The following is a 20,418-nucleotide window of genomic DNA, read 5'->3' on the forward strand; positions in this document are numbered from 1 at the left end:
CATGAAACAGTCAGGGGTCTTCTCGGATTTAAGTCTTGTTTAAACTTCAGACAATGCAGTATAGTTTGTACTGACTGACTTTCTGACTGATGTAGGTTTTTCAACAAGCCTTTGTACCTACATGATAAAATAGTTCATTTGTCAGAACCTTCCAATGACAAACAACTCATAGGACTAATGTGTTTTCTCTATCTGTCAACTTTATGATAATGATCTGGACATTTAAGCAACACCCTCATGGTTTGAAGAAACCAACCTTGCGTGTTAGTAGGACACAAGACGAAAACAGCGAACAAAATCAAACAATTTGTACACCCAACCGTCCACTGGGACCTGCTTCCTCCCATTTTGTGATGCTACAACAACGACACGGTATTTCCGCCCTCGCTATTTAGAGAGAGCCCTCATGATTCACATGACCACAAGATGTTTCATGCCAGGAAAATAAAAATGTGGGTCTTTTGACAAAATAATCTGAATGCAAGGTCCACTTACTAGCTTTTTCCAGTGCTTGCTCAGTTGTCACGGAGATAGGTGAGTTGTCATCACACGTAAAGTATTTATTTGGAATCCTTCTCTGGCCGTCCACTAAGATGCAGTTGAAGGCTATAGAAAAAGCTAGTAAGTGGACCTTGAGTTAAGATTATTTTTGTCAAACTACAGTACCCCAAGGTCAAAAATGAACTTTCATGCTTAAATGTAGGTTGTTAGTGTGTGAACAAACAACCAAATGCTTTCATGGTCTGGTGAAGAATTTTTTAATGCTAAGAACAGATTTACTGCAATGACTGGAAGCACTATTTTGCATCAAGATCCAGTATTTATAAAATAATAACTAGTGGCATTTTCAAAGCCCCATTGGTCCTCTCATAAGAGGGTCAGAAGGAAGTGATGAGTTTTATGTCTCCTGATTGTTTGGACTTTAGTTTAATAGAGCAGAAGCAGCATTAACAACATGGCTACATGCAACATGCAGAAACACATTAACTTTAAATCCAAAGGAGAACACAAGACCATGTTCTCATTAGCAAGAACAAGTTTTTAAAACAGCTTCAGGGCAACCTTGCACAATAAAACTCCTTCAAACCATTTTACATTTAATTGGTTTAGCAGATGAAACTGATGAAACTTGGGTAGAGTCCATATAGTAGACTAACAGATACTGTAGGTGTTCAGCTGTGAAGACACAGATTGTATTGCTTTGCTTATTGACACAAAACAAGCCTCTAAAGACCACCACTGATCTAAAAGTTAATTTAGCTGCTCTGAGAAACTTTCCTCCTCTCTGTGCACTTAACTTTTCCCTTGTGTTAAACCTGGCATCTTGATCTACGCCAACTGACAGGGTAACACAGCAAACCCATTCATCTTCCCCCCCATCTTCCTCGTTTGATCCTACAGCCCTGGGACTTCAAAGGCTGTAGGCCAGTGGATTGTGGCTGTCCACACACCATGCCAATCTGACAGCTACAAGGAACTGAGGTACACGCCACACATAATACCTACTAAAATGTGGTCAGAGGGCCGTTTGGTTCCTCTTTGGAAACATGCTAATTTCATGGTAATTTCAGCTTTTTGGACAATGATGCCAAGAGGCAACTGGCCAACTTCTGTCTCTGCCAATTTAGGTTCAATTCAGATTAAATTCAACCATTTGCTGTGTTTTTTTTCTTTTTCGAGCGGCGTGTCCAGTGGTGAATCTGGAGCATTATTCATACACTGCAACAATTAAAACATCAACAGGGAAAGGAGAAAAATATGTACATTATTCATATCTGTCCTCCAGGGAGACAAGCAGTCAGAGCTAATGAGAGGCTGAAGCTTTGAAGTCATGGAGCCCTCAGTGAGGTGAATGGCATGAATTAAGTACCACCATCAGACACGTTTTGCTCTGTGCGAAAGCCTTCTAGACAGCTAATTTTAGCCAGTGTTATGAGCCTTGTCTTGTCTATTTTCTAAGTTTTTATTATGAAATTTGAATATAATTAAGTCTCCTCCACCCAGTTATCTACAAGAAGGTCAGGCTCAGCTATACAGCAGCACCCCAGGAGCTTGTAAGGAGTCGATGGAGAATAAAGAGGAAATTAATATTCCATGAGAATATATATACGAGCACAAGATACACTTGTTGTGAAGTGGAGCGGAATGGATGAGTAGCTTTTTCCGCTGCTCAAAGGCGAGAGAAGTGTGAAGTGTTTTTGGCGAGCAGCAGCTTTGCTAAATAGAGGAAGCTCTGCCAGCCAGACTTGACCCCTTTCCCTGGCACTGCCGGTGCCCGCCGTCCTGCCCTGTGCCATGCTGATATGCTATCTGCCCAAACAGATGCCCACTCTGCCTCACAGTGCCACTCTCCGGTCCCCCACTTCACTCAGAGCCGCCTGCTGATGTTTTGTCCGTCCTAGCTCTCTGTATCACCCTTGTGTCCTTGAAGAAGCACAGCGGAGAGATAACCGAGACCTGCGCTGACCTCGATGTTAAAGGGAAGCCACTTGCTGATGAAAGGTCTATGTGAGGCCAGACATGACATAAAGGCATCCAACAAGAGCAAATATGGTGTAAATGTTTGGCCTACCTCCACAGAGAGCTCTCCAGCACCTTGGTGGAGTCAGCGTGGTAGTACTTGGTCAGGATCAGAATGACCTGCAAGAGAAGGTGAGAAGAGAGAGATACAGCATGTTTAGATGCAAGCTAGTACTGAAGAAAACTAGCTAGTGACAAAATGTGAGGAAAGCTTTCGATTGATGTCTAATTCAATTAAAATCCAAAACTTGGCTTCAGTTTTTAATGATACTCAAACCTGAAATATGAATCACAGCATTACACAACCTATTAGTTTTTGTCAATTGTTTCGGCACATTTCTCAAAACATTTTTAAAGTTCTCTGCACTGAAGATGCTTTTCCCAAAACAGCTCATAGCCAGTGAAAAACAACCTATAGTTACATTTACACTATCTAGCGACCTTAGTAATGCACTCCAGAATGGCCCACAGGACCGTAGGATTATGCCACTTTCCACAACTGTTAAAATTTTTTTTTTTTTTTTTATGGTGTGACAATGCTGTGGTTACGGACTGGTTAGGTTTAGGCACAAAACCATTTGGTTAGGGTTAGGAAAAGATCATGGTTTCGGTTAAAATGTTCATTTGAAATATGGTTTATACTTCCTTAAATTTACACAAACTTCATCGTCATGGCAACAGTAAAAACCACGAGATTGCAATTTTTTTTTAAAATGTCCTGACTGGTGGTTGGAAATATGACGCTCACAGTTGGAAACGAACAGTAGTCTCCTGCAGCAAAGCCCACTATTTCCAATTTTCATTATCACTTTTGCCATCCACCCAACCCGCCTCCTCCTAATAATGCAAATTCATCTTTTCAAGTCACCTTATATTGACATCACCTGAACTGTGTCACTTCCCTGGGTCATAATTACTACGGCGGCCCGATGGCATATACATAACTATAAGTCCTGAATTTAAGACTTATACTGTCGTTTTTTTTGTGAGAACAGGCTGGCAAAACACTACAGTTAACCTGTGAAAGCTGTAACTCATCCAAAACCTTTAATTCATGTTTTAAAATGACAAAATGACACATTTCTGTGACATTGTGTAAAACCAAGGTGGTCAAAATGTTTAGATGTTTTGTCAGAAAGACAGTGGACTCTAGAAGTGTGTTCCTCATCTTCTAATTTCCAAACATTCTTGTCCAACATGTTTTCACTGACACCAAATGCCTACTGTACCAGACTGTTATTTTTCTAAAGCGAACTGACTGCTATTCTTTATCAAAGTGAATACTCTTCAGACACTGATTTCATGAGTACAAGGTTTCACATTCCACTTTGTAAAGCAAAAGAGCACTTAGATGTGCATGTAGTGTGAGGAAAAACAATTTCATTTTCCTGCAATGATCACACAACACAGTACAATACAGTAAACAGACAACAGAAACAAAACACAGGCCTACTATATTCAGCAGTATAGTGAACAAATACAGTGACAGTGCTGGGAATCATCCTGTCGCTCCTGACTGTTGGCCACAGATTCTCATCAACCTCACACCTAATGCTCTCCTTTGCAATGCCGCAACCATCCTCATCACACTTCTGCTGTTATGTCATCACAAGCTGCATCCATTGCAGCGAGCGAAGACAATTTCACTTTGAGGTCGATAATCGTATATTTACATCTCCACTCTCAGTGTTTCCCCTAGGTTGACTGCTTTGGAGTGGCGGGGGGGTTAATATGTGGGGGCATGAAAAACTCAAGACAGAGACTCATCAGCCAGACATTTCTCCGTTCTCTGTTTAAGAGCGGCTGACATTGACAAAAAAATGAAAATTGCTGGTCCACCTTAAAAGTCAGTCCACCTTAAGTGAGCCTGGTGAAGTTAAGCTAACGCGTTGTTGCTAACTTTGGGGCTAACCCCCTTTGATAGATGAGTATTTTCTTTTTCTTGAGGAGCTGCAGCATTTATTAACTGACACACAGCCTGTAATGTACATTTACTGCCAGATTGACGACTTACTGCTAAACTTTTCCCCTGCTCCGCTCGCGTTCACGTCATGTTTCTGCCCCTCGCGCAACTACACACGCACGTTTACACACACATACTGCCTTATTCCTTAAGGAGCCACGCTCCTCTTGTACCTTTCATGTAGATGTCCTTTGAAGAACGAAGAGATGGAGGATGACTAAAAAAAATCCACAATAACGTAGGGTGTTCTTGTGCTCACACAATGTGCGAATGAACTGCTGTTTTGAAGCCTCGAGTGTAGCGATTTGACCACCGCCATCTTGGATTTGGCTGTCGTCATGTTTGGTTTTTGGAGCCAGAAGTGAGGGTGTTGCTGACCATAGCGCTAGCCATTAGCTTGGTTATCACGGTGCATTTACAATATATAGTTAACAGTGATAATGCTAATGCTAATTTTCGCTAACGAAAAGCAGACCTAAAACCGATAAAACAAAACGTACTCACCGGAAAGACTGATCATCCGACTCATTGGTTCATTGGTGGGTCTCTTACTACGACCAAAGGCTGAACAAGACTTTTTATAGGCGGTTATAAGAGCTGGATACCGGACTAAAAAATGGCGTCCTTTCAGTCCTATAGGGTTTCTCGCCTGGCGCATACGCCAAAAAAAGTTTCTAGCTTCCGGGTTTGTTTCCCCCGTGGTGCGGCCCACTGAATGTGCGCAGTAGCGTTTCCCTCGCTGGCCCCGCCCGCGAGCTCCCGCTCGGCCCATAGACTTTACATTGTGATATCTGAGGGGTCCTGTCAACAGTTTTACAGACGTCTCTTTTACAATGGTGGTCTATTGGGAAAATCCTTTTTACCGCGAGTGGCCACTGGGAAAAAATGGCGGCAAGGCAGAGCGGCGGCGCTCTATCCAGCTCTTATTATACATCCATGCTGAAAACACACTGTGATATAGCGGCAGCTATGCTTATACGCAATGGTTACGTAACGTAAGCAACGTTGTCGCTGTGGTAGCGACTTGTCAATCACAACGTCATGCTGTATTTAAGAAGACTTGTAACTAGCAATTGAGACCATAAAGTTATTGGGAAACAGTTAGGAAAGTGAGGTAATAAATCAAGAGAGAAGTAGGGTCATTTTCTCACAGACATCTTTTTACAGCAAGTGGAGTCACCCCTGCTGGCCATTAGATAGAATGCAGGTTTTTGGCACTTCTGCATTGGCTTCATTTTGCAGCCCCGGAGGTTGCCACTTGTACAAAACCCATACTCATGACTTACACCTGTAAGCTAACTGGACAGCACGTTCCATTGGTTGATGTGGGAAGATGTGGGAAACTCCCCATTCCTAAGTGAAGTTAGAGTTTCATCTGACAACCAGTTTATCAATTTAGCAGACATTACGACCACTGTATTTATGCAAATTATGAACTTGACGACTTGGCAGATTTTGACAATTAAATGGACTATTCTACATGAGATGATTTACACAATGAAAGAAGTCTAACATATCTTTGAGATTAAACTATTCAACTGAGAAGAAACATACAGCAATCTATTTTGATCACAAAGACCTACAACCAATAATTTTTCAAATCTTAGACAATTGTACTTATTCATTTGCCTAAATGTGTTAAAATATTTGCAAATGGTAACAAAGAATGAGAAATGCACTTTCTATTGTGTACAAGTAACAAAATCTGAAGAATTTCAAATTGTTTTTATGACTTGACTGAGAAAACTAAAGAATATATCTATGCTAGCTCAGGTGAGATTTTAGCTATTCCCTCTTGTTTTAAGAAAGGCTATTTTTTATTTTCTAGGTGCTGTGTTCTGTATCAGTAAACTGCAGCTGGTTAGCCATGTTAAAGTAATTCAGCAACACTGTAAATTAGAAACCTACACTTTTTTATGAGGTGGATAGCCACATACACTACTCAATAATACTCAATACTCAAACTTGCCAGTCTCTTCTAATACATTCCATCTAATAAAGTTACTTAGATTGCAACATAGAAGTGTTTGTATAAATGATTGTCAGACTAAATTCAGACTTGTATTTGTACTTTCTTGAACTGAAGCTTTGGCCAAAAATAGAGAACATTTAACAATCAATTCCCGACAATTCCCAGTGCTCCTAGTTGCAGTAAAATGCCTTATTCTATTGTGTCTAATAATTCAATGTAGCGATTTCAAACCATATTTTAGGTTTATGTGATACTTTGAAAATAACTAACAGCTGTAAATTGTAACTGATCTCCATTTTTGAATAGTTATTGAACAATTTTGTATATTTTTATTTTTATTTGTTATAATTTTTTTAACATGTTTTATGAGGAAAAACAACAAGGGATGGGCACAGGCACAGATAGTCATCAGTGTTTAAGAACTCTATTGACCCTTAAAGTCAAACTTTAAGGGTCAAAATGTATTTTCTTTCTTTTCTTTTACAGGAGCAAAAACACTTACAGTTTCAGGTAACAACACTTGAAGAAAGGTTTTTAATCAATAAATACAGATACATAATAAGGGATAATATATACAAATATATTTCAAAGCACTATTGGTCAGTCAATAGACCTGAATAAATGGTGGGCAATATTTTGCCAAGATTTAAACTAATCTCTCCTTTACATTTCAGGCAACATTTTATTTCAAGTGAGGGCAACTGTAGGGGAACTCCATCAGCACTGGTGCTGATTTTATGCTGAATTTTGTTTGAGAGTGCTTGAAGAAACTATTACTCTGAACAAATAACGCTCTTGTTTGCCACTTTGATTCAACAGAACGCTCCCACAGAGCTTTCCTCAGAGTTCTTCCTAGCCCCTTGTTCAAGCAAAACTATGAATTTAGCTTAAACACATTTTACTAGGGGCAATTTTATTATGAAATCTGTATTTTAAGGAGAGTGCAGGTTTGTTTTCAGGTTAGGGAACAAATATTGCAATATTTCATAAAAACTTAAATGTAGGAATGTATTATTCATATGACCAAGACATCTTGGTCCAGGGCACAAACCCCATGCGTGTACACTGGATCAGAGACTCTTGTCTTTTATATTTCTGAGAATTCTTGTTCTTGACAGCAAGGTCTGCTGGGATTTGCGTTGCCATGGCAAGAGTGCCAGTGGGTCAGGCAGCACGGTGGGGCTTAGAGGTGTGATTGACAGGCTGGTTTGCAGTTCTAGGTAGTGGAGCGAGTGAAAAACTGGGGCCTGCCTTCAGGCTGAGGGGAGTTGATTGGCCAAGGGGTGCTGCCCAGAGGCAGCTGCCAGCAGGAGGCTGTGTTGAAGGTGGCTGCTCCCAGGGAGTCACACTGCAAACTCTGTGCAATATGGACACATTTGAAACATCTTAATGTGGAAAGAAATCATAGCCTGTATCACCATATCCTCTGTGATAATAGAGCATGATTATGGCTCTTATTTAGGGCTGCATGTTTTCACTAATTTTAGGTTATTTGTAGAACTACTGCAGGGACATTTGTTAGTCTGGGTGGCCTTTGGGAAAATGAAAGACAGCTAACAATTTCAGGAGGTGAATTTTGGGTTGATTTCTTTGTCAGATAGGTTTAAAGCTCTGCTGTCTTACACAGCTGACTTAGTAGGATACCTGGCTTCCGGCCCAAATGTATTCTCAAATCTATTTTCATCCTATCAGCCTTATAAAACCTACCCTCTAGCATTAAGTGGTGCCCAAGGCTTTCACATTGCCCTCTTGTGTCAGGACAAGGCTGCACAGCCTGTTGCAACTGGTTGCAGTTAGTATTCAAAAAGAAACCCTAAATAATTTTCATAAGACCTTCAACTGAGGCAGAGCTGGTCTTGAACTATGTCTTAAAAGAGTTTTTTCTGCACAAATCTAAGAGTTGGTGAAAGCGGAGCACCACAGCTGGGGACATACAGAATGAGCTTTGAGAGCTCTACACAACACAGACTGCCATCAAAGCCACTAGGCAGAGTCTCGAGGCGCTTAGCTCAAAGCAACTCAAACTCAGGACTTCCAGCCCTGGTGGAGCTTGGCTTCCAAGGATGTTTATGGAGTCCTGAAAACCAGAACAGAGTATATTTCCCTGAGCAGCAGCCCACTTGCCAGGGCCGATAACAACCTCTGTAACAGCTCTAACAGATGCAGTGGCAGTGTACAACCAGCTTTTTTCAGTGCCTCCAACTGTGAGAAAAACTTTCTTTGTTGATGAGGAATCAGACAGCATCCATATTGGAATGGGCGACCAAGCCATCGTATGAAGCTCTCTGAGTCATGCAGCATGCAGCAAGTGCTCCCTGATTGGTTGTTGGCCTACTGTGACTCAACTGGTGTCTCTGGAAACAGGCTGTCCGCCTCTGCACAGCTGTCCTTCTCCTAATGAGATACTGGTGCAAAGCTTGACACTCTTACCAGGCAGGCAGAAAGGCAAAGTAACAGCACTAGTCCCTTGACATAAGGATTAGATCTACCATGCTGTACACTTAGTACTTTTGCCTCCCAAAGGTAGTCTTGGTTTTTTTTCTCCTTGAGCTTTAAGCCTCCAGTCAGTTTAAGCCTCAGCTCAAATTTATATTTTTTAAATAATATTTTTTGTTGTTTTTTTTTTGCAAATATTGCCTATTTACACAACCAACAGACATTAGAATTCATCTGGAGTTGTTTTTCTGGCCATCTCATGAATGTAGTTCCAATTTTCATTCCATTTCCTTTAGCTCTTTTTTGAACTCCACCAATTCCTAAGGAAAATATCTGACTCTTTAGCTGCCAGATGCTCCACTATGTTCACCAGCTAGTTGCTAACTTTGTCTGTCTGGTGTTTAGTGCTGTGTAGGTAGAGCTGCCTGCTGCTGCCAGGAGCAAATATGCGAAGCTGGAAAACCAAAAAAATGCACTAAAAGGTCCTAAAAAGCTCTGTAGAGTTGAGGGAAACTGCTGAGTTGGGTGATAATTCTGTGGTTTTGTCACTACGAGCAACACCATTCACATCACATCATTGTGATTTGATCTATTAATATAAAAATATTAATTAGTGCTGCTTTAAAGTAAATTGTAAAGGGTATGGTCTAGACCTGCTCTATGTGAAAAGTTCCTAAATCTATAATTATAGTTTTGTGTCACTTAATTGCATCCTCAGTCTTATACATGTAAAGGCCTCTCATGTCTATTAATCCATCAGTCTCATGAGATTGAGGTATGCTTCATTCACCCAAATGCCAATGCCAATAACATATTCTGCCTCTCTATCCTCATGTTGCGTCGGTCTTCAAGGCCTAATTTCTGCTCAACTGGAAAATGATTTTTCTTTTGGGGTGAAGTGGACAGGGCAAGGATGTATTTGGCCATAAATCACTACTGGCAGGAGGCAGAGAGAGTGTTTATTTGGCAGCAGCGTACCTAGCCACATTGACAAAACTGCTGAACAGCACAGAAGCCAGATTCCTCTGTTGCCTCTAGTGTACAGAGCAGCGCGGAAGACTTGGCAGTGTCTACCTAGAGCTCATTGGACTAAAGGGTAAAATTGGCACAGTCTGAGAAACCGACCAGAGTGGTAAGAAAAAAAATATCATTTTTTTGGAAATGTAATGCCACGCCAGTCTGTTGTAATTCAACACAAATAAATCACAGAGCCCTACTTAGAGTCAACAAGGATCGGAAAACATGTCAAACTGAAGAGAAGAAAGTCTGGGAGCGAGTTTTTTTCATGAGCAATGACAGAAAGAAGTCTCTGTATCCTTTATTGATTTAGATGACAAATTACAAGGAAGTTTGTGATGAACTTGGTGACCTAATCAAACAGTCGTAGAGGAAGTATTGCTCTATTGTAGGTGGCTTGTAATACTGTGACCACATAATCAGCCACTGTGGGTTTCTTGTTTGTAAGCTAGCGGACAATGAGTCTAATGGCTTTTATTGGGGAAAAGTCAACAGGGTGGTCAGGACCCCTGGATGACTCCTTACAGGAATGACAAGAGACCCCATTGAGACTCAAGCTCATGGCAGAGTTGACCATGAACTCCAGCTTGACAACCGATGTTTGTCCCAGAGACATTCCCATCAACTGTGTGCGAATGGAGTGCTATCAATCAGCTATTGAGGAGAAGACAGAAGGAGAAAACGTGAAAGAAAGAAAGAGACTTGGGATGGAGGGGGTAAAGACAGACAGACTCTGAGGCTCTGGAGAAAGAATGCAGTCATTCATTTTTAAAGTGAAAACAGTGAAATACAAGTACTCCATCGAAGTGTGTGACACCCCCTCCTCAGCCCTGCGGGGCGCTTTGCATTCTCCAGAAACAGACCACACACATAAACAATTCATCACAGTCTGGAATAGAAGGGAAAAAGTCATTTTTGTCTATTTTCTTAAAAAAAAAAAGAGTTGGAGCCCAATCTATATTCTCGGGCCACAAAAGCAAATTCCACGCCAATAAAATTTGAGGAATGACTTTGCACTGACACATTGACGCCATCTCTGTCTCGCTCTCACACACACACATGAATACATACGGGCACAATGACAGTGCATGTGTAAACCAGCTCTTTCTCTTTTCATAATCTGTAACCTTGACTTAAACCGTATTTAAATTCTTTTGGGGGAATTTTTGCCTTCATTTGATACAGTAGAGAATCAGACAGGAATTCTGAGGTGAGAGAGAGAGAAGGAGATGACATGAAAAAAGGCTCCTGGCCAGATTCGAAACGAGGGATGTTGAAGTTCCATTGTATGCCTCTTACTATCCACGGGATGCAGCTGCTTCATGTTACAGCTCCAGAGACAATCCGCTGCCATTCTAGGAAATGTCTTCCTAAGGTGTAACTGAAACATCTTGCTTTTTCCAGACAAGGTGAAGACTGTTTAATTTGTCCAGTACGTTGATTTATGACCAAATACCTGCTAAACAAATGACATTCCTATCAGCCTCAGCTGGACTGCAAGTTTAGTGCCAAATGTTAGCCTGCTAATGCACTAAACTATGATGAATGAACATGGTACTTTACACCTGCAAATCATCAGCATGTTAACATGCTAAATTTTGCATTTACATGTATATAAAGCAAAATTTAAACAGCTAATCCATCTCTTCTTTTCTTGTTTGTTTATGTTACTTCTCTCCAAAAGTCTGTAAAGTAAGAAAAAGAATGCTATTTTTTTTCGGCTCTCTGAGAATTCTTAATGCAACACAAGTGTGAGCTGCAGTCTGAGCATTGCAGCTAGGGTCGATAAAGCATGAAACAAGAGAAAGCTGAACCCTTATGTTTGGGTTCACTTCTGCTCAAAACAATCATGCATGAGTAGTCCGACCAAGCTCTAGCTGAACTTTGTCTCCTCTTCATTCAGACAGGAATTCTCCATCCATCCTCTATAAGTGATTCAAAGGTCGCACATCGCATCTTCTGTTTTCTTTTTTCTTTCTTCTGTGCAGTAAGTACAACAGTACACATTCCTCCACAGATATCTACCAAATAATTGTGCCCTCACCCAAATACAATGGAGGTGAATGAAATTTTGTTTGTGGTGCTCACAACAATGAAAAACAGCAACATTCTTTTTCCAGGAACACTATCCCTGTTACTATGGATGATTCACAGACCTCACTTTGGACAGTTTTCAGTTGAACTATTTTCTACCAAAAAAACAGTCCCCATGAAAACTGTTGACTGGGAGGTCTGTGGTAACAGGGACACCATTTATCTTCACTGTGTTGGGGTAGAAGTAGAAATCTGAGACAAATAAATAGACCAAAATTATCTGTATGGCTAGATACCACAAGGGGATTTGGGTGACCTAACCCTTTAAATTAGTGACAATTAGGCTACATGTTCTTATTCTCAAGTCTGAAACCAGAACTCATTATCCAAAGGACATTTCAGGGCCTGTAACTCCTCTACATCCCTCTCCTGTCTTGCTTAGACACACACAAATACGCACGCTTGTAGAAAATAAAATGCTTCATTCATCCAAATGTTCCCCATTAACCCCATCCTTCCTATTCAATGGCTGCCCTAATTGTTCAGGACACCAGCCGCCACTGAGTAGTCACATCTGGTTGGAGTCGTTTTTGCCTTGGACCTTGACCACACTCTTTATCTGAGTCCAGCTAGTGACCCGCATGCTCGTTACCATTTTAACAGTAGTTTGAGATTGCCACCATTCATTAAACTGCTCAGGCGGAGAAGAGGGGAGGGCAATTACATGGACCTTTGCTTCTGCTTGCCTCATGCTCTGTCCACACAAAAGGCTTGTCGTCTCTGCTGACCTCGTTCACAAGAGTCCGTCCACTCAGGTGGAATAGGAGCACATCTGGATAACAGACAAACTGCGGTAGGTAGTAGGGAAATTATTTCGACTTTGTTATTCTTTTATACACTTCACATACATTATATTATCTTCAAAATGGAAAGTGTTTGCTTTATGTTTGCCCTGAATGTGTCATTTCTAAATTTTCACTCCTTACCTTCCCACTTCTACCTATTCACCCATCTTTTGTCATTTTCTCCCTTTCTTTCATGTCTGAGCGGTCTTTTGCTGTTTCTATCTCCTGTTTTTGATCTACACGATTTCTATAAGTCTCAGCAGGTTTTCTTCCTATTTTCAAGCTTCCTCTGTTCTCCCATGAATATCTGAGCAATTGCTATAATTGGGCTCTGATCAAATTGGCGGCCAAGGAGGATACTGGAACAGTAAGGGCCGGCAATGTTCACACTTGCACATGCATCCTCCCCTGATTCTCTTAAATTATGGGGTGCATCCACAACAACAGGCTATCTTAGGCAACACACATTACTGTAATTTCACTGCAAATCCAAAAGGGTATCATCAACACATATTTTAAACATGTATTCCCAAACAAAGAACATTTATCCAGGCAAATACATATCTAATCTGCGTGGAAATGTGAGGGTAGTTTTGCCCATGGAGATTCCAGTAGATTGACTGATGAGCTATCTGACAACTAATTGGACCAACAGGACTGAGGAAGCCGAGTTCCTTAGATGTGTGATAATCCACTGTTGGGAGCCCGAGGCCTTTGGGACTGAGAGAGTTGAGGGGGAGGGAGAAGAAGAGATAAAGAGAGATACGGGATATAGTGGGAGACGGGGAGATAAAAAGAAAATGGCGAGGGACCAAGACACAAAGAAAAAGGTTGAAAAGAGAAAAGAGTTGAGAAAGGATAAGTTGGAGTTATGACGCCACATGAAACAAAGAGAGACCTGAGAATTAAAGTTAGAGCGACTGAAAAAGATGAAGAGAAAAGGGAGGAGCTGGAGATGGATAGAGGACGAAAACAAGAGAGTAACGCATTAGAAATAAAACAGGAGAGGGAGGCTGGGAGTGTGAAGGCTGTAATGTGGACTGTAATCGATGAAGCTAGGGGATTGAGAGGAGACTTCTGGCCCTAAAATCTGTCCATCGATCTGAGCGGCTTACTGGGGACGAGGTGATGGGGTTCGAGTGGGCTGCTGGGACTGGAGAACCCAACTTAACCTGGTTCTAAGTAATCAGCTCTGGTCTTCAAGGAGAAACCTGATGAGGTTCATGAGCTTACCAAGACATGTACTGTAATTCTCCAATGGAGGTAGAGAAACAATAGGTTAGATCTGTTCATCTGGCCTTCAGTAAAGTGAGACTCACTGGGATAGAGGCATCCAATCATGTCCACTGTCTATTTTCTTTGGTCTGAACCACAGTGGTAAAGTTTCTTTGTTGAATTTTGTATTTGGATTCATACTGCAGAATTACAAGTGGACAAGAGTTGTTTTACAGGCGTCTCACAGCTTTTTTGATAGTTTCGGTAGCTTGACATGCTGTGATGTTATATAGTTTTCAAAGCTGTGTTGCTGAAAAGTCAAGACTTGTTTGCTCTCTTATCAACATGAAGAACACATACTGTAATCATATCACTTTTCCTTTTAAAGTTAGAGTAAAGTAAGTGTTCAGATTCCTGAAATAACAGTACTGGTTTAATATATTTTTTATGCTTTTTATCCATCAGTTCCTTTATCTTGTCCATGGTTTTTGGGTTGCTCAGTGCAAGCCAAAAACATGGACTTTGAAATGTATCAAAACCTTTACCTTGTCAGCTCTTACTTTACATCCACATTACCTAATTTTTTTGGCCAACACGGAGCAGTGGAAACACTGAAATACAGTATTATCACCTTTAAAGTTCATGTGGCAAGCGTGTTAGCAAAAAATACCTATTTACATCAGATACAGAGCAACATTAGCATTCATTTGAAGCCACATGTCTGGCCACCTGATATGTCCAATATTCACTCTCCTTTAGCTTTGCATTGCTCCCCACAAACTCCTGAGAAAAATATCCGGCTCTATAGCTGAAACTGTTGGGACAAATTTGAGTGCAACACCATCAAGGGTAGGATGGTTTACAAGGAGCTATCTCTACAGCTGTGTCTGAATTCAGGGGCCGCATCCTTTGAAGGCTGCATTTGCAAACCGAATGCATCACAGCGGCACCCCAAAGGCTGTCCCATTTCAATGTCTTCTTCAAATGGGGCAGAGAAATGTGGCCCTCTTTTTCCAGAATTTGGATGATCCAACAGATGGATCCTTCGCAGCCCAGCCCATCCCATCCCATCCCAGAATGTATTTCGCACCAACCGGCAGTAGCAATGGCGGAGATTTTCAGCCAGGCTAAACTGATGTAATTTTCGCTGTAGGACTGTTAATATACCACTTTATTAAGTTTTTTTTCAGGCGAGACAGTAACCATTTAGATTCCCAATATGTGCTTTATCCAAATAACGCCTGTTTGTAAATCTGCTCAAACGTTTTTGGACATGCCGACCATGTCAAGGCAGGTGGCCATGTCGTCGGACAGCAATGCCTTACAGTGCAGGAAATGAGGTTAACAGTGAAGTTTACACTGCCTGGTTTAAATTTATGGTTTTAGCACTTTTTAGCTTTATTGCCCAGTTTAAAACATTTGCTAGAAAAGTAATCAAATGACAAAAGTTACATTACTTTGATGATTTTTGATGATTACTTATTACATTTTTAACAAGGTAAGTAGTAATCTGTAACCTATTACATTTCAAATGTAACCATCCCAACACTGCACAGGGGCGACTAGATAATCACTGACTGGGGTAAACGCTTCCTTTAATCTTGCGAGTACATTACCACCATATGCACCCGAGGTGCCGAAAAGACTCAGAAGTATCAGAAAGAAGATGCCTTTGAATACAGAAACAGAGTGATTAACTGTGATTTTTCTATTTCTTTCTTGCAGGCTGTTGCAGAATAAAATGCTGATGTCTCTGCTGACTAATGTTTAGCTGTGTCCAATCTGAAAGTCAGAATTAGAAGAAGAAAGATGGGCTAAGTAGATGGGGAAGCAGCTGAGGAGGCCTTTCATGCTTTCAGATGACAGATGCTGAATTGTGTTCCTAAAGCCCCAATAATATTTTTCCAGACAGGAATATTAAAAGGAGAAAGTAAACATCAGGGTGAGCAAGGCACAGGTGGAACTGTTATAATAGTGAGACCACCTGTGTGAAGGGTATCTGTAGCCAAGTGCATGTGTTAGGGAGTCGAACTGTCTCTGTATACTGTTTATGAAACTGTATCCCCTTTCACTGCAGATGAAATTGTGTGTTTACATCTGGTTACTATGACGTCATTCTTTAATATTTTTCCCATAAAGAAGGAAAGAAAAAAGATCAAATAAACATGGTAACAATTTTCCCTTCTTCTCTTTCAAGCCGAGGCTGCAAGTTGCCACATCAAGCGCATCAATGATAAAAGATCTTATTGCTTGCACATGAAATGGGCCTCATCCTTCTTAGTTTGCTGAATTCAAGTGTAAAAAATGTTATGTAAGACATTGTGGTTGATTCATTCTTTCATTCTCACACACCATTTCATAATACCTCAATAGAGATGAATAGAAACATACCCATGATTTGTCAGTTTCATTGGTTGTATCAAGATTCATTTTGATGATAAAGAAGTTGATATTTTTAATAAAGTACTGCTATAAAGGAACCATTAAAGGCTTACTTAGGCAATTTCGTTTTGCATTTCATTAACAGTGGGTGACTCAGAAGAAACAAAAAAATAACAACAGAAGGTCAAAATTGATGCAACAGCAGCCAAGATAACCTGACTTTGAAGCTGGAACCCACATTTCCCGTAATGCAACTTGATACTGTGGTTTTTGTTAGTCTACGTACGGTAAACGCCCACATCTTTCAAGTTTCACACTCGCAGTATCTACACTGGTTTTCTGTTAAAAAGTTGTAGCTCGAGCCAAGATTACCCTGATGATGTCACTGTGACATCATTAGGGGTTCTTTTCTCAGATAAAGCTCCTCCAGAGCCCCAGAAGGCATCATACAGCTGTTTTCACAAGCCAAGTAGTACTCCTAATGAATAGTAAAGTGATCTTAATGTGTAAAACTGGCAGCGTTCCACTTTAATAAGAGTACTGAGACTTGACAAGCTGCGCTGTCGTCCATATGCAGAGCGAAGGAACTTTCTTGACTGTATTATAATGCATCTGAGCTAAATATATTCTACTATTTCGTGTTTACTTTCAACACACATTTGCATGCAGCTCTGTTTTCTTTGTGTCTGTCCTGACTACCTTTACTGTCATGGTGGCATGGACAGAGGATCCTGTCCTGGCTCAGGCTTCATCCCCTTCAGTGGATACAGCTGCTCGCCACAGCTGAACAGCTGTCGCCTCAGCATTATCATAATCCCCGTCCCTCTCCCTCTGTCTCTCCCCCCTCCTTCTCCCATCATTCCTGTTGCTTTTTTTTGCCTTTTTTGGTTGTTGCTTTTGCTTTATCATATATGCCTCTTGTCGGCTCTCTTGTCCCTTTCCACCCTTGTTCTTTGCCTCATTCTTGTATAAACACTTTGTATCCCACACTCCAACCAACTCTACAAAATAAAGTCTAAAACCAGACGTCATTAACAAATGCAGCTATTAACAATCGAGCGATGTCTGAGATTGTTTTGTTAATGGGAGTTAAAGATGACTTGGGCAAGTAGAGCAGAGTGTAACTAGTATTGAATGCAACATTAAACACAGTGGAAATACTCTCAGGGTTTAATTTGGGCAAATGTATTCGGGGAGCTGCTCTAATTAAACGAAGGAGATACATTATTTATCCACTTACATTATTATACATAGTGTTTTTCCTGTTCCCAACAACTTGGGTTCAAGCACAGTTTATCCTACGTGTTTTACCCAAACCTTCATGTCCAAATGAGTTGTAAAGAAATGGGAGTTATTTGGTTGTTATTTAGCATGTTTCCAGTTGTGCTGACTCTTAAGAAGGTGGCAGGCCTTTACTGCGACATTTTTCTACCTTGTCATTAGGTAGCGTTAATGTTATTTCATAGGGCTGTGTTTACTCCCCTGGAAATGAACAGGGTTATTATAATACCACCAGTCAAAGCCAGAGGGAAATATTATGGAAATTATGAAACTGAATAGAAATTGCCTATCAACATAAACAGTTGGCTGAGAAAATGCACGGTTTAAATGAAGCAAAGCTTGGCTGGATTATAAAAAAAAAAAAATCACAATTAACCCTTTATTCTATCCCAAAGATCCTACAAGTTGTTCAGAGGTTTACAATGATCATCAGATATGAAGCTGCAGTTTTGACTGATTAACGATTGATTGGAGAATGAATCAATACTGGTTGTTGATGGGGAGCACCTAACCCGCATTGACTCTAATTAGACATTTGTATTGGATTTCAGTCCAATCAGTTGAAAAGTATGCTAATTATGTTTAGGGTGTAGTAACAAAGGCAGCAGGAGTAACAGAAGCAGGAATACCATTTGTACTTTACAAGTACAACTAGTATTTTGAGTTTGGGTTGTAGCAGGAGTAATAGTTGTACTAGTGCTTGTGAAGGCTGGTGTACCAAGACAAGCAACCCTGGGGCCCCAGATCACCAGTCTAGGGTCATACTGTGCTCACAGGGGAATCATTCCTAAATAAAGTTGAGTTTAATCAGATTACCAAAAACATGATTCATGATTCACACTTAGCCTGGGGCGGGTAGCACTATTCCAGCAGCAGATGACTGGTTGATTTTCTGTGTCTCTGGCCACATATTTAAGGGCTGAGCCAACTGTTTAAGATCTTCATCTCATAACTAATGTGATCGAATGACTAGAATCGTCAGGATCAGTCTGATTCTGCTCATCAGGTGGCACTAATTCACTGATCATGTTGCCATAATTAATCAGAGCAGCACATCACAGTGCCTTCTGAGCTTTTAAAAGTAGGAACAACTGAGGCAAACAGCAAAATCAGGCAGTCAGGAGGGAATGTGGAAGGAAAAAAGTCACTGTTGCACTGCCGGTCGGACTCCAGGCTGAGGTTATCACCAACTGGATACATACTTTACGCCAGAAAGTCTGCATTGAGTTGAAATTAGTGTAACGTTAGAGCTGGACTTATATCAGTTGTAGGGTTGGACATATTTGCCTTATCCTGAAAGCATAGTGTCCTGTCCAACAGGCCGAGGGCAGGGAGCAGAGAGCTATGTAAATACATTAGGACTAACACGCTTGGTGCAACCCAACGGAGCATTAACACGGCTAATTGAGTTTGGTGCTTTTTGGCGGCGATGCTTCATTACTTGTCAACTGAAGCAACACACGCTCTTTCAACACTGAGGCCGTCTCCCTTCATAAGATCACCCTGTCTGTCTGTGTTCTCTCTCCAGCATCCTCTCTTACTGGAGAAACATTAATTGGGGTTAGCTTCTCTCTCTCTATTAATGCTTGTATCTATACCTCATACATGCTTCTCAGCTTCTGTTCAGCTTTATACAAGCTGGCACTGTCTTTTTATTATCAAGAGAACAAGGAGTAGCTCAAACACAATCTCAAGTTGCCCATGTTGGAGAAAGTACCTAATTTTGCTTCATACTAGAAAACAGAATGGAGGTCTATTTAAAGTTGCGGAAAGTTTTGGCTGTGCCACACATTGTGTAACACTTTTTTTTATTTGTGAGTGACTAATCACATGGAAGAGCAGACTGGGGTTTTCACACTGCACTGCTGACAGTTTACAACAACAGCAAAATGAAAATAGGAATGGGGGAATAGTAGCTGTTTCTCTGATGGGAGCACACCGGCTGTGTTGTGGAGTTTCTAAGTGTTTGGGAGTTGTACCTAAGGACTGTCTGCTGATAGTGGCAGCTACCGCAGTTAGTCATTATGGAAACAAACCCACTTTTCATTATCAGCACAAAATGCCGTTGAGGCAGCGCTTTCCGTACTGAAAAAAAAGAAAGAAAGAAAAAATGAAGCGGGGTGAAAACACCTCTCCACTTTTGTTTTCCGTACACAACCTACTGCATAAATTCCTATTTACTTCTTCTCCTTGCTACAGAACAGTCAATGTCGTGAGAAGCCTTTGGATGAGTGCTGAGCAGTCCCGTTCTGACGCACTAAGAGTCAAGTCAGTTTTATTTATATAGCCCACAATCACAAATCACAAATTTGCCTGAAAGGGCTTTACAATCTGCACAGCATAAGACACCCTCTATCCTCAGACTTTGGGTTTGGATAAGGAAAAATAAGTCTGCGGTTTGGGGTTTTTCTTTTTCTTTTTTTTTTTTTGTAAGGCCTTTTTTGCTGTCTGGGATGTTTCTCTGTTCCCCTAACCTCCAGCCAGGTCCTGAAAGAGGCTATGCTTATCCACAGACCTGCACCCTGGCCACTGTCACAAGCCATCAGCACCTCCTCGCTATTAATCTAAAATCTCCACACCACACACATCCACAGACACACTTTCCATCCAAACTCCAGCCTCCTTCGTCTTCATCTCCCTCACAGAAAGACCCAGAGCTCTGGTTCTACTTTAATGCCCTGTCACACTTCATTTAGCCTCTAAGGAGGATGCGGAATGGAGTGCGATGTGGGTGCAGGCTTTAACACATACAT

General features: G+C 41.0%; 1 protein-coding gene across 12 annotated transcripts in view; it reads right to left on the reverse strand.

Moving 5' to 3' along the window:
- sorcs2 (sortilin-related VPS10 domain containing receptor 2) overlaps positions 1 to 20,418 on the reverse strand; it is a 347,990-nt gene that overhangs the window by 259,052 nt on the left and 68,520 nt on the right. For 9 of the 12 annotated variants that reach the window (XM_042401561.1, XM_042401559.1, XM_042401557.1 and 6 more), the window contains one exon: positions 2,573 to 2,640. In XM_042401561.1, coding sequence (XP_042257495.1) covers positions 2,573 to 2,640 — 68 coding nt within the window. Of the gene's footprint in view, positions 1 to 2,572; positions 2,641 to 4,534; positions 4,543 to 4,656; positions 4,762 to 4,987; positions 5,236 to 20,418 lie in introns of those variants that run through there. The other 3 variants (XM_042401565.1, XM_042401568.1, XM_042401569.1) reach the window with 3 other exon arrangements.

The sequence above is a fragment of the Thunnus maccoyii genome, chromosome 22 (genome assembly GCF_910596095.1).
Source record: "Thunnus maccoyii chromosome 22, fThuMac1.1, whole genome shotgun sequence".
NCBI classification, from domain to species: Eukaryota; Metazoa; Chordata; class Actinopteri; order Scombriformes; family Scombridae; genus Thunnus; species Thunnus maccoyii.